At 53.4% G+C, this 13,720-nt stretch overlaps 1 protein-coding gene across 1 annotated transcript in view; it reads left to right on the top strand.

The window, feature by feature from the left end:
* Positions 1-13,720, top strand: part of LOC144153453 (protein transport protein Sec16B-like) — a 59,598-nt gene that overhangs the window by 16,659 nt on the left and 29,219 nt on the right. The window contains exons 6-9 of the mRNA XM_077685096.1: positions 10,586-10,773; positions 11,878-12,020; positions 12,501-12,562; positions 12,614-12,752. Coding sequence (XP_077541222.1) covers positions 10,586-10,773; positions 11,878-12,020; positions 12,501-12,562; positions 12,614-12,752 — 532 coding nt within the window. The remainder of the gene's footprint in view (positions 1-10,585; positions 10,774-11,877; positions 12,021-12,500; positions 12,563-12,613; positions 12,753-13,720) is intronic.

Here is a 13,720-nt window from a genome sequence, read left to right on the forward strand (position 1 = left end):
GTGAAGTTGCACAACGGCGGAAAAACGAAAACCCTCCAACGACGCAAGGACGCACCGAACACCGTGATTCACGACATGCCCTCATCCCGACGACCCGACAGGACCTTGACGAGACTCCCGACCACGACGACAACTACACGGCGCGGCGCGCACCCGACATGACCGAGACTGCCGCTGAGAATACGACAACGACGACGCGCAGTGCCCGACCGTCTACACGCACAAGCCGGGATGCGACGCCCCGACGAACCCGGAACTCGAGGAAAGCAGCGTCCTACGTCAAGTTGTCCATCGACGGCTTTGACATAATCGCCCTCACCGACACGGGAGCCGACTACTCGGTGATGAGCGGGTCATGCGCGTCTAAACTGAAGAAAGTTACGACAAGATGGGACGGTCCGCACATACGCACAGCAGGAGGCCACCTAGTAACGTCAAGTGGAACGTGCACATCACGCGTCACCATAGACGGCACTAGTTACCCCGCTGCGTTTGTCATTTTACCTAACTGCTCCCGCGACTTAATTCTCGGAATGGACTTTTTGACGGAGAGAGAGAGAGAGAATCAACTTTACTGAGCTCGAAAATTCGATGGTGCGCGCAGGTACCAGACGGGGTGGTTCCCTATTCACGGGACCCATATGTATCCAGCAACTCCTGGCCCCTGGCCGTCAGTGCTAGCTGAGTTGGCAGGGCGGGGCTGGACAACAAGGTCTCCCATCGCTCGGGGGGTTGGGGATTGGGGGTGTTGGGGGGAAAGAGCGGTGGGGGGTTCTTGAGGTCTTTGCACTCGGCTATGATGTGTGCCAGAGTGCCTCTTTCCGTTTTGCAGAAAGGGCAGAGTGTGTCGTGCTGCGCCGGGTACATTCGGTGTAACAGAACGGGATGCGCTAGCGATCCCGCCTGCATGCGCCGCAGGATCGTTTGTTGTTGCCTGATTAACTGTGGGTGCGGTTCGGGAAGTTTGCACCTCGTGTTTCTATACATCTGAGTAATCTCTTTAAGCTGGTCACGGGATGCGGTAGCTCAGCCGGCTCGTCCTCGGCCCGGATGGACAGTTCTCGGGCATGGTGGTCGGCGAGGGCGTTGCCTTCCACCTTCGAGTGAGCCGGCACCCACACGAGCTCGATGGCTCGTCCCGGAGGCTTGTGCTTGGAGATAATGGCTCGCGCCGCGGTAGAGATCACTCCCCTTCGGAAGCTTCCGTAGGCTGACTTTGAATCTGTGACCACGGTGTCCACGCTCGGTTGCACGAGTGCGAGTGCCACGGCTGCTTCTTCCGCAACGGCTGGGTCTGTCGTCCTCAGCGACGCGCTGACGATCAGCTTGTCGATGGACGTGGCTACCGCCGTTGCTCGGTCGTCGTGTTTTCTGAGCGAGGCGTCCGCGTAGAGTACCCTAGGGTTCTCCTCCAGCTGTCGAGCCAGGGCGTTGGCTCGCGCGGTCCGCCTCCCTTCGTTCTTCCCCGGTTGCATGTTCCTGGGGAGTGGCTTGGTTTGAATGGCCTCTTTCCACTGCTTGGGAAGGGCTGCCTTGGTTGGCAGTGGTTCTATCTGCCATCCTATTTTCCGCAGGACGACCCGGCCGTGCTCCGTTTGGCTTAGCCGTACCCTTTGGTTGGACAGGTGAGCCTCGATCAGCTCCTCCACCGTGTTGTGGGCCCCCATGTCGAGCAGTTTCTGCGTGGACGAGTTGATCGGCAGGCCCATTGCCTGCTTGGTTGCTTTACGCAGCATCGTGTTCAGGGTGTCTCTGTTTGCCTTCGTTAGCTGGAGGTACGGGGCAGAGTAGGTCACCCTCGACACGACGAATGCCCGCACTAGGCGCATTGCGTCGTCTTCCTTCAGGCCTCTGTTACGGTTAGAGACCCTTCGGATCATGCTTAATATCTGCTCCGAGGTGTTCTTGATCTTCGTGACGGCCGCGGACGCTCGTCCGTCGCTTTGCAGCAGCAGACCCAGGATTCTGATCTGTTGCGCCGGTTTAATGGCTGTGCCGTCAATGGTGATGGTCACGTTCGGCGGCAGTTCCTTCTTGGGTCGTCTCGGCTGAACCATGAGCAGCTCCGATTTCTGGGGAGCGCAGCTCAGCCCGCAGGTCTTTGCATATTCGTGCACGGTAGTTGCCGCCCTCTGCAAGGCTTCCTCCGCCCAGGCATCGGACCCGGCTCGGTTCGTCCACACCGTAATATCGTCGGCGTACAGCGCGTGGTCCACGCCTTCGATTTGTTTGAGTAGACTGGGCAGGGGCAGGAGGGCCAGATTAAAGAGCAGGGGCGACAAGACTGACCCCTGAGGGGTGCCTCTCTCGCCGAGATCGACGGGTTCCGACTTCTCTTCCCCTATCCTGATGGTCGCGGTTCTTCTCGTTAAGAAGTCCTTGATGTAGCCGAAGGTCTTCCGACCGCATCCCGTTTCGTTTAGATTTTGGAGCACGCTCGCGTGAGACACGTTGTCGAAGGCCCATTTTAGGTCTAGGGCGAGTATCCCCCGCGCCGCGTTCCCCGTCGCCTTCTTGACGACGAGTTCTTGCAGTTGTATCAGGACGTCCTGGGTGCCAAGGTGTTGTCTGAACCCATACATGGTCTCGGGTATTGGGTTTGTTTCTTCCAAGTGTTTTTGAAGTCTGCGAAGGACCATACGTTCCATCACCTTCCCCACGCACGACGTAAGGGAGATGGGCCGCATGTTGTCAATCGTCAGCGCTTTTCCGGGTTTCGGGATGAATCGAACCTCTGCCTCTTTCCATTCTTTCGGCAGCTGCGAGCTCTGCCAGGTTTCGTTGATGTGCCCCAGGAGGCCGCGGGCCGCCGCTTCACTCATGTTTCCAAGCAACTTGTACGTGATCGCGTCCCTGCCAGGGGCGCTCTTTCTGTTGCTGTCGTCAATGGCCGACCAGAGTTCCGTCATGGTGAACGGTCTGTCCATCTCTTCGTTTTCAGGGCCTCCGTACCTCTCGGGCGTCGGGTACTGGCCTCGCTCGGTCTTGAGGTATTTTGCCTTCAGGTCTTCCAGTAGCCTGCGGCCGTCTCCCTTGTAAGTGTTGAGGATCTTGGTGAGGTTGCGGTTGGTTGCGGTCTTGCTGCTCATCGGGTCGATTAGGTGCCTGAGTAAGCACCACGTCTTCCGTGCCGATAGCTTACCCTGCAAGCCATCGCAAGTGCTTAGCCAGTTCTCTTGGCATAGCTTGGCTGCGTATTCGGCGATCTGTTTGTTAAGGACCGCGATACGTTTGACCAGCTTCTTGTTGTGACGCTGGCGCTTCCACCTTCGCGTTAGCGAGTGCCGGGCAGCCCACATGTGAGCCAGCCTGGCGTCCACGAAAGGTGTCTGCGCCGTCGTCGTTATTTCTTGCGTGAATTTCTCGAGGGCCTTTTTCTGATCCCTCGCCCATTCGGCGTACGTTTGCTTTCGGTCGGCTTTTTTATCGTTCTCCGAAGCCTCTTCTATTTCGTGAGTGTATTTCCGCATCTTGTCCCAGTCCGTTACGCGTGCCATCCCCAGCATGGCGCGGTATTGGGGTCCCTTGATGGTAATGCCGATTACGCTGTGGTCGGAGCCCAGGTCCACGTCTTCGTTTCTCCAGGACACGTCCAGTGCCCCCGATAGCCATGTCAGATCCGGAGTTGTGTCCCTATTGGCACTGTTGCCCCTTCTGGTGGCCACGTCTGGCTCGTTTAACAGGGCCATCTCATGGTCCTCCATGGTGTTGGCTAGAGCTTTTCCCCTCTTCGATTGGTACTTGTACCCCCACGTTGTGTGAGGGTCGTTGAAGTCGCCGAGGATCAGGAGCGGCCTGCTCCCCGCCAACCTTTTCGCCTGGCTCACTACTCGATCAAAGTCGTACTGCCTCTGTGACGGGCGGCAGTACGCGCTCATGACGTATAGATTTCCCGTGTTGCCAATTGTTCTTGCGTGAATGTCGACGAGCGTGTGCTCGCATCCGCCCTGCGCCGTGACGTGTTGAGTAGCCGCCACGTTGCTGCGGACGAGCACCGCTGTCCCTTCCTCCGTCGGGTCCGTGTACGTCACGTATCCCGGGAGTCTGGGCTTGCTGTTCGTTTCTTGTAGTGCTATTACATCGGGCTTGTGTTCGAGCCCGTCAATGTGGAGTAACAGTTCCGCCTCCTTGTTGCGGATCCCCCGGCAGTTCCATTGATAAATTACTGTAACGTCCCCCCCGTTGGTCTTCTTTTTCTTATTTGGTCCCTGCTTCATCTTCTTCGGATGTTTCTAGGCGGCCGCGCCTACACGCGATCGATGCCTTGATTTTTTCCGCCCGTTCTTTCTTCAGGGACGCGAAGCGGTTCCTTGCGGTAAGGGTTGCTACTTTGGTCGCTAGCCGTTCGTGTTTGATCGACAGCGTCCGCACTTGGCCTTCGAGGGCCTCGAATCTGGCGTCTATCGCGCTCAGTTTCTCGTTGATTTGGGTGATGGCCGTTAGGATCGCTGTAAGCTCTCCTCCCTTTGGAATCTGCGCCGCCGCTGTCGCCGTCTCGCGGTTGACGGTGCTTTCTTCGGAGTCCATTGCTTCTTGGTTGCTCGGCGCTTGTTGCGCCGGCCGTGCCACCCCCGCATCCCGCCCTAAGCGGGGCGACGGGGGGTCCCTCCGCGGCACCTTGCGCATTCCTCCGGCGTTCTCCACCGTGTTGTTATCGCCTTGGGGTCTCGCGTTTGCTGAGCTGCCGCTAGCTAGCGCATCGATTTTGCTCATTAAGGCCCTAATTTGGGCGTTCTGCTCTTGTATCTGAGCGTTCTGCCGCTCTATGATTTTCTTGAGCTCTTTTACTTCATTGCAACCCCTTTGCGGGCTAGCTCTTAGGTTAAGGGGTTGGGAGGGGGGGAGGGGCGGGAATTCGGTTTCGCTAACCCGAGCGACAGAAGACCTGCCGGTCCAGCCCACCTTTTTCTCGGCGGTTGTCGCTCGTCGTCCGGTAGACTCGGCCCGGAGTCTTGATTCGGCCCTGGATCTCGAACCGGCCCTGGATCTCGAACGGGACTTGTTCCGGGACCTGGATCTTCCGCTTGAACCTCGACCCGCCGTTTCCCGGCGGCGGTTGCCGCCGCCGCCGCCGGCCCCGGATCGTGACTTCGATCGAGAGCGGCTCTGGCGGCCGCCGCCGTTGCTGTTGCGGACCGGCGTCTGGGACCGGCCCCGTTGCGAAGAGGCGCTACGTTGGGGTCGCCATGTAGGACCTCTTTTGCCTTGCTTTTTGTCCTCGTTGTCTTCTTCTGCCCGGCGCCGTTCCCAGCGCCGTCGACGGACGACGTAAGGCGTTTTGAATCTTGCCTTGCAAGCCTTGTCGGCGGTGAGATGTTTCCCCCCGCACAGGCCACACTTGGGTACGCACTTGTGGTCTTCTCCGGGGTTGGCGACACCGCAGCCCCGGCAAATCTTGTCTTGAGGATTTGGGCACACGTCCATCCTGTGCCCCACTCGGCCACATGCGTAGCACACGTCAATCTGCTTCCTGTGCAGGGTGCACTCAATTAGCAGGTTCCCATACCGGACGTAGTTGGGCACTTTGTGTCCCTCGAAGGCGATCACCACCGACCTGGTCTTACCGATGCGGTTCGCCTGCAAGCGCCGTGGGATTGTGCTTGTGCACGACTAAATCTTGTATTTCTTGGGCGGTGTCCTCCAGTGGGATGCCCCGTATTACTCCTTTCACTGTTCTGTAAGGGGCCGACTCGTACGCGCTGACTTCGTGGGACGTTCCCCGAATGTCGATTCGCTCCACCATGGCGTATCTGTCGGCGTGCTCCCTCTTCGAGGTACTCACGACTATGATGTTCTGTTGGTGGTTTAGGCATATCACATCTTCTCTAGCAGCAATTGCGTCGACTTGCGCCGCCGCCGTTACAGCTCGGCTTATTTCCACGCGGGCCACCTCGCTTACGCGGAGCCCGCCTCGTGGCCGCATGACAATCTTCATATCTGCGCGTGGCAGGTCTGGCATGCGCGCGCCCTTCAGCAGCTGGCCCTTGTTTATTAGTTTCTTCGTCCTCTGCTGACGTAGATCGTTGCCGGTGGCGCCACCGAGGTCGTTGCCCCAACCGTTGACGTCAGTCGGGGCCTTGGCGCCATCTTGGCTCACTTGGAGTACGGGCGTTAGGCTTAGCAATCCTACGCCGCCTTGCTTCACTTTTTCGCCAGCGGTTTTCCACCCATGCGCTCTAGTGAACTGATCCGGCGAAATTTCTACGCCATCCACTTCTACTCGCATAGCGGTAGACATCTTGGGTCGTTGAGCGCTTGCGTAGCAACCGATAAATCGGTGATCGGCTTTCGGCGTCGCCGGGGCTCGGCCTAGGCGTACCGCTTCCCTCGGCCGGGGCCGAAGTTGTCGTTAGGCCTAGCGGCTCGCGGGCACAAAAAAGTCCTCAAATTTCCGAAAAAATGGTCCCCCTACCTCGGAATTCGGGTTTCCGGTGCTCCATGCAACTTCATACATCTAGTCGATGCCCTCTCATAAAGCTGCGGGTCAATTAACCTGCGAAATCAGTGAAAAATGACGGAGCGCATGCGAAGCTTTCCCAAAGTGGAACGCGTCAGCACGTGCCTCTCCTTTTTGACGGACAACGGCGCAATAATCGATCTGCAGACTAAGTCGATAACTTTTTCCGGTGATCACTCCACGACGCCGCCACCGAACCCCCACCACCGTGCTGCTGTAAGGATCGCTGACGATCACGTCACCCTGCCACCCCGCGCAAGCTTGATGATCGCCGTCTACTGTGAGGATGCTGCTCCTGACATCGACGCTATCGTAGAGAGTGACCAAAGGTTGCTTCTCAACCACGGTGTCTACGTCGCAAGAGGCATTGCGCGCTTTAAGCAATGCAAACCCCACGTTTTGGTCACTAATTTCACTGAGGAGTACCAGCATCTAAACAAGGGCGCTGCCATTGCGTTCCTCGAAGAAACACAAGAAGCAAGTCAAGTGATCGCGGTCGCCGACTTTGAGCGCTCACCCGAAGACACCTTCAAGCTTCCACAGCCCTTCGACGTGAATCCGGCGCTACCCCAAGAACAACGGAACAAATTACTGGCTTTGCTGCGTTGCTACAGCGAGTGTTTTTCGTCTAACTCAAAACTACGTCAGACATTTCTAGCGAAACACCGAATATTAACCGAAGATGGAGCACTACCTACCCGACAATCACCGTGCCGCCTCCGCAGACGAAAGGGAAGCCATCCGGACTCAAGTCGACGACATGCTCAGCGACGACATTATACAGCCATCGAAGAGCCCGTGGGCTGCGCCGGTCGTACTCGTGAATAAAAAAGACGGCACATTAAGGTTCTGCGTTGATTACCGGCGATTGAACAAAATCACCAAAAAAGACTTATACCCCCTGCCACGAATCGACGACACCCTCGACCACCTCTGCCATGCGAAGTACTTCTCATCGATGGATCTGAAGACCGGCTACTGGCAAATTCAAGTGGACGAGAGAGACCGAGAAAAGACTGCATTTATAACCCCGGATGGCCTATACGAGTTCAAGGTGATGCCTTTTGGGCTGTGCACGGCGCCAGCAACGTTCCAAAGGGTCATGGACACTGTGCTAGCCGGCCTGAAGTGGCACACTTGCCTCGTATACCTCGACGACGTTGTGGTATTCGCCCGAACTTTCGACGAACACCTCGCAAGGTTGGAGTCTGTACTCGAGGCCATTCGTATGTCGGGGTTAACGCTGAAGCCTGAAAAGTGCCGTTTCGCGTACGAGGAACTCAAGTTCTTGGGCCACGTCGTCAACACCCCAGGAGTCCTACCTGGCCCGGCAAAAACTTCAGCCATTGCGAACTTCACAAGGCCGAAAGACAAGAAGGGCGTGCGAAGATTTCTCGAACTGTGCGCATACTACCGGCGCTTCGTCGCAAACTTTGCCCGCATTGCAGAGCCACTCACGCGCTTGACGAAAGATAGCACCCTTTTCAGCTGGAAAAACGACCAAAAAAAAGCATTCTGCGAGCTGCAAAAACGCCTGCAAAGCCCGCCCGTGCCCGCTCATTTCGACGAAAACGCCGAAACGGAAATGCACACGGACGCCAGTGATATAGGCTTGGGTGCTGTCCTCGTCCAAAAGCAAAGCGGTTGCGAATAGGTAATCGCCTATGCCAGCCGTGGTCTGTCGAAGGAGGAAAAAAACTACTCTGCCTCTGAGAAAGAGTGCCTGGCTATTATATGGGCGATTTCAAAGTTTCGCCCATACGTTTATGGAAGACCATTCAAGGTCGTAACAGACCACCATGCGCTGTGTTGGCTCGCCAATTTGAGAGACCCCTCTGGCCGTCTTGGGCGGCGGACCTTGCGCCTGCAGGAATTCTACGTTACAGTCGTCTATAAATCTGGCAGGAAACACTCCGACGCCGATTGCCTGTCCCGCGCCCCCGTCGACCCACCACCACAAGACTCCGATGAAGACAGCGCGTTCTTCGGAATAGTGACGGAGAGCGACCTAGCCGCCCAGCAGCGTGCCGAATCGACTACCTCGAGGGATGCAACGTCGCCCTTTCTAGAACCTTCGAACGCAACTTACCAGCATTCAGCCTGCGAAACTCCGTCCTCGTGAAGAATTTCAGCCCCGGATAAAGAACGAATTACCTTCTTGACATCCCCGCGGACCTTCGTGACGAAATTTTGGAAGCGTGCCATGACGACCCGTCTTCCGGAAATCTCGGCACAGCTCGCAGTATTGGAAAAATCAAGGCACGGTACTACTGGCCCCGTCTTACCTCTGACGTCACCCACTACGTCCGCAGCTGCTGTGACTGCCAGCGACGAAAAACGCCGCCGATGAGACCCGCCGGACTTCTGCAGCCAATCGCCGTCCCGTCGAGGCCCTTTCAACAGATTGAATGGATCTTCTAGGCCCGTTTCCTACGTCACGATCCGAGAACAAGTGGAGTATCTAGCGACTGACTACATGACGCGCTATGCAGAGACGGCCGCTCTTCCGAGGGGGACTGCTCAAGAAGTCGCGAAGTTCTTTATCAACCAAGTTGTGCTTCGACATGGAGCCCCTGAAGTCCTAATCACGGACCGCGGAACGGCCTTCACTGCGGATCTTATGCAGGGAATCTTACGCTACAGCAACACGGATCACCAAAGAACGACGGCGTACCACCCTCAAACGAACGGACTTACGGAACGTCTGAACAAGACGATCGCGGATATGCTATGTACGTCGACATTGAACATAAGACTTGGGATGAAGTCCTCCCGTATGTCACGTTTGCGTACAACACGGCGACCCAGGAAACTACGCAGATGACACCGTTCGAGCTTGTCTACGGAAGACTGCCGACTACGATGCTCGACGCCATGTTTCCGCATGTAGAAGACGACGACCTCAACGCCGACGTTCAAGGATACCTTCAGCGTGCGGAGGAGGCCCGCCAACTGGCTCGAGTTCGTACAACGGACCAGCACCTGCTGGATGCCGGGCGCTACAACCTTCGACGCCGAGACGCCGAGTACCAGCCTGGGGATCGTGTGTGGGTTTGGACTCCCATCCGTCGACGCGGACTAACTGAGAAGCTTCTGCAACGGTATTTCGGACCCTACCAGAGTCTACGACGTGTCGGCCAACTTACCTATGAGGTGATCCCCGATCTTGATTCCGGAACATCACGACGACGCACGCGGCCCGAAGTAGTCCACGTGGTTCGCTTGAAACCTTACTATGCAAGATGACGGACTTTTTTTGTTGTTGTTCGTTCGGACTGTGTTTTATTTTAGCATCGGGTCGATGCACTCTTAGAGGGGGGGTAATGCCGCGAACCATGTATGGGTTTGTTCATTTATTGTTTGTTTTTACTGCCGGGCCACGCCCGGCTGTGTTATCTGCGTTCCAAACGAAGCGCGTCTTACATTCTTTACTTTTATGCCGCACGGGCTATCACATTCAGATAAGCAGACTGTTCCGCCCTAACTAGCCCAGAATAGTCCTCTGTGATCTACAATGTTGGGGATGTGAATCGACGGTTCCAGAAACACTTGCGCTGAAAGATAAAAGCCCTGCAGAGCAGACGCCGCGGCATTCCTTCGACGACACTCGCCTGAGCTAGTCACTTTGTTGACCGCTGCTTCGCCGCCTCTGTATTCTTTTGAGTTGTTAGGGAAGCACAAGTTCGCTCCAATAAACTTGTTTCTAATTCAAGACAACTGCGTCGTCCTTGGCTTCGTGACAATATGAAATATGCTTGTTAAGGCACCGTGACCATTATTACGAAGATTAAGTTCCGACGTGTACTCAAATATGTTGTATTATTTGATGCGTTCAAATAAAAATTGTTAAGACCCCAATTCTTCGTTCGTAACGACTTCTTTGGCAAGGACAATCAATGTATGTCGATTTTATTTGCGGCTCGCTTTGCGATTTCATCGACACATAGTGACTGCACCAAACTTATTTCAACAAAAACGCATTTATAGAGCTTATCGAGCCTGTGTTATAGAAAACAATTTTGTAACTTCACAGTTGTGGCAGCGTGATGAAGCTTACCTGAAAGTTTCGAGGCTGTGCAAGCAAAAGGTTTCCGTTCCCTAATTTAAATGTGCTGCCATTGTCTTCAGCTACAAGCAGCGCGTTGATGCCTACTACGGCCTGTCAGCTGGTCCTTTGCCTGGCGGGATGAAGTGCCGGACAGCACGTTCGGGCCGCTCGCTGATAAAGCCGTGCCGTGAAGAGAGCTTGTCAAGTAACGCCAATGATGGTTGGAACCCTGATAATCTCAGCACGGATTTAACCAGCCTTGACTCTGGTGAGAAACGTTCATTTCCCCTTGCACCGTACCTATGCTTACAGATGTCATAGTAATAACATGTGCGTGTATTAGCGATCACTGATTTTCGCGAAGCTGAATGATAGGGCAAGCCTCATACTATCGGCAAACTAGGATTATATACTTGTAAATATTTTACATGTTGAGTGCTCTCTGAAAATTGCGCTGAATGCTTTAGAAGACCACCTGATAACTAACCAAGAAGGTTTCATTACCAAAATAAGCGCAAAGAGCACGTTTCTGAACAGCTTGCAGTAGAAACGATAAATCAGAAAGCGGCGATACTTATCGCATCTACGAGCTTGTGCAACTAAACTAAACTAAACTAAAATCACCTCTTGGAAAAAAAGAGCTATCTCAACTAACATGACACCTGGGGAGGGCTGAAGCCTGCAATGTATAAGTGTATTCTTGGCGCCTTGGCGTTTTTTTCCACGCAGATGAAACCGTTGGGGGTAGAGATGTAGAGCTTTGCTGTAAAATTCTTGTGTCTTGAGTCACCTACTAGGGGCTTCGCCCCTTAAAGGTGACCCGTGAAATTACATGTATTTTATTGCTATAATTTTGAGTATTTGGACCCTCCGGCTCATGGAAACGTTCCAGTAACATAAGGAACCCGCCCATGCTGAATTGGTTTTAAGCTGTAGACCCCGCAATCCTGAGGCAGAGAGCTTCTACGCCGTTCTGCGACAACAATTTGACTCTAGAAATGACGTCGGACTCTCACAGTACATGTTGAAATATTCACTCTCGTGTTATGCATAGCTGTCGCTGATCATTTGAATTACAGCTTTGTTCAGAATAGCAATTTCTCGCACCCGGTGCTCGAAATAGACTTTTGTGATAGTTCATAAGAAAACAATACCTTTCAATACCCGAAGCAGTAAAAAAGTCGGGCGAATATGTTGAAGAATATACCATCTCACAGCCTCGCGATACCTTTTATTATTAGCCACTTTATTTTCCAGAATTAGTAATTGTTCTCGTCTCGTTTAATTAGGAGCTAATGAATGGTCAGTGTAGCCAGTGACCTTAGGGAGCATTGTATATACACTAAGCATAGCTGACCGTTCTTATACACAGTGCCCGATCTGCACGAGTTCAAGATATTCTCAAGGCCGCATCCCGTGGCTTGCTTCTGTGGTGCCATGGGCCTGCTTATCAAGCTTTCGCCCAGCAAGAGGAGCCGAAAGTTGCCACCCTCCGTTGAGCTACACAGCCTGAAGGTATTTCATTCAAGCAGGCCTCTTAGCCGTATAACGAAAGAACTTGTCCTCCCCAACAAATGCACGCACTCTTTGTTGTTTGTTGCGGAGATCAAGTAAAGTTCATGGTAATATAATGATTCCATCGGCCTCTTGTAGTACTTCAGTCATTTGGCAGTAGTCCTGCGGATGTATTGCGTTTTCCAGCGACCGCTTTGAACAAAATCCGTTAAATATAAATAGCCCACTTAACAGCCTTTAGGCTATCATGAGCAGGAGGTTGCTTTAAACACTCGTCCATGCCATTCACAAACTCTTTAAATGGCTTTCGTACACTCAACGTTTTGATTTATAAGTGTTTAACCTGGTCGGCCGCGAACCGCCTGCTCAACACAGGTTGTCACAATGGAACTCGTTTAACAGTGTACTGAATCAATACCAAGCAGTCTTGCCAAGAAATAATGTTCGTCTTGCTATTTCTCATTTCTCGCCCACCTGCAGCGCTTGTTCCGGATGGATCAAGAATTTCGGCAGCTCGAAGCGTTCCCTGGACCCTTAGTGAGGTTTGTCTTTTCCATGCTAGAGCGATACCGGAGCTGAAACACACTGCGCAGGTCTGAAACACACAAGAAGGATCTGGTCGACTTCTGCATCCAGAAGATCAAGTCAATTTCTGAGGACCGTGGGGTGCCAGACCGCTCGTCGCTCATTCTGCTGTGGGAGTTGCTGATAATTTTTCTCAGGCAGAACGGCGTAGGTGTTTCGACCCGGTATTGGGGGGATAGATTTTTTTCCTATTTACACTGGACGGGCAGCGTAGGGTATTGGTAGCTTGGGTTTTCTACTACTTCTGTGATTTTGTTTCCTTTCGAAACGGTATTTCGTCCCTTTATGACACCTCACATCTGCTGACGACATTTTCTTGCTTCATGAAGGAGTAAACACGCGCGAAAATGCTTCAGGGCGTGCACTAAGAAAGCTCGGTTCTAGAAACAAATTTTTAAAAACGAATGAAAATATTGGTAGGGAGATATGCTGCAAGCACCCTTCAGCTGGGTAGTGAAATTCTTGAAGAGCTGGATGAGTCCTGCCTACTTGAACAGGGCGTCAATGCTAGTACAAACCGCAAGAAAAATTGGCTATTGTATTGATGTAGACTGGCGTACCTTCGAGAAGCACTATCAAACAGAAGGAAGCAGATTCTTTTGGCCTCTAAACAGGGCTATGCACTAGCAATTTATAGGGATGCTAGTGATTCCAGAGCGCCAGTTTGGAGCATCGCCATAACGTACGAAGAAAACCTAGATGAGTCCCAAATTCCCAAAAAACGAAGGAGGGAAGAAGGTACACTAGGATTAGAAAACCAGCGCCTTGAATCTAGGAACAGGGTATGGTCAATACACTCAGCTTAAAAGGGAAAGCCGTAGACTGGGACTCGGCACCAAGTGCGAACAGATCACGCAGCACCACCACGTTCAGTGTCTCTTGAGTGACAGGACGAAAGGTTGGGAAGGTTAGTGAGTAAGCGAAGTTAATCAGTGAAGAAATAGGTGAACTTGGGTTAAAGAATGGTTTCGAGTAGCAGAACGGGAATGGTTAGAAGTATACGATGGAGGCTGTGGTCCTGCAGTGGTTATAAGCGGGCTAACCGTATCAACAAAGATGTTGATATTCCTCCTAAACATTGCATTTATAACACAGCCAATATTAAAGTAATTTCT

This window comes from Haemaphysalis longicornis, unplaced genomic scaffold (assembly GCF_048455015.1).
Source record: "Haemaphysalis longicornis isolate Haplotype H1 unplaced genomic scaffold, Haemaphysalis longicornis Haplotype H1 scaffold_9, whole genome shotgun sequence".
NCBI classification, from domain to species: Eukaryota; Metazoa; Arthropoda; class Arachnida; order Ixodida; family Ixodidae; genus Haemaphysalis; species Haemaphysalis longicornis.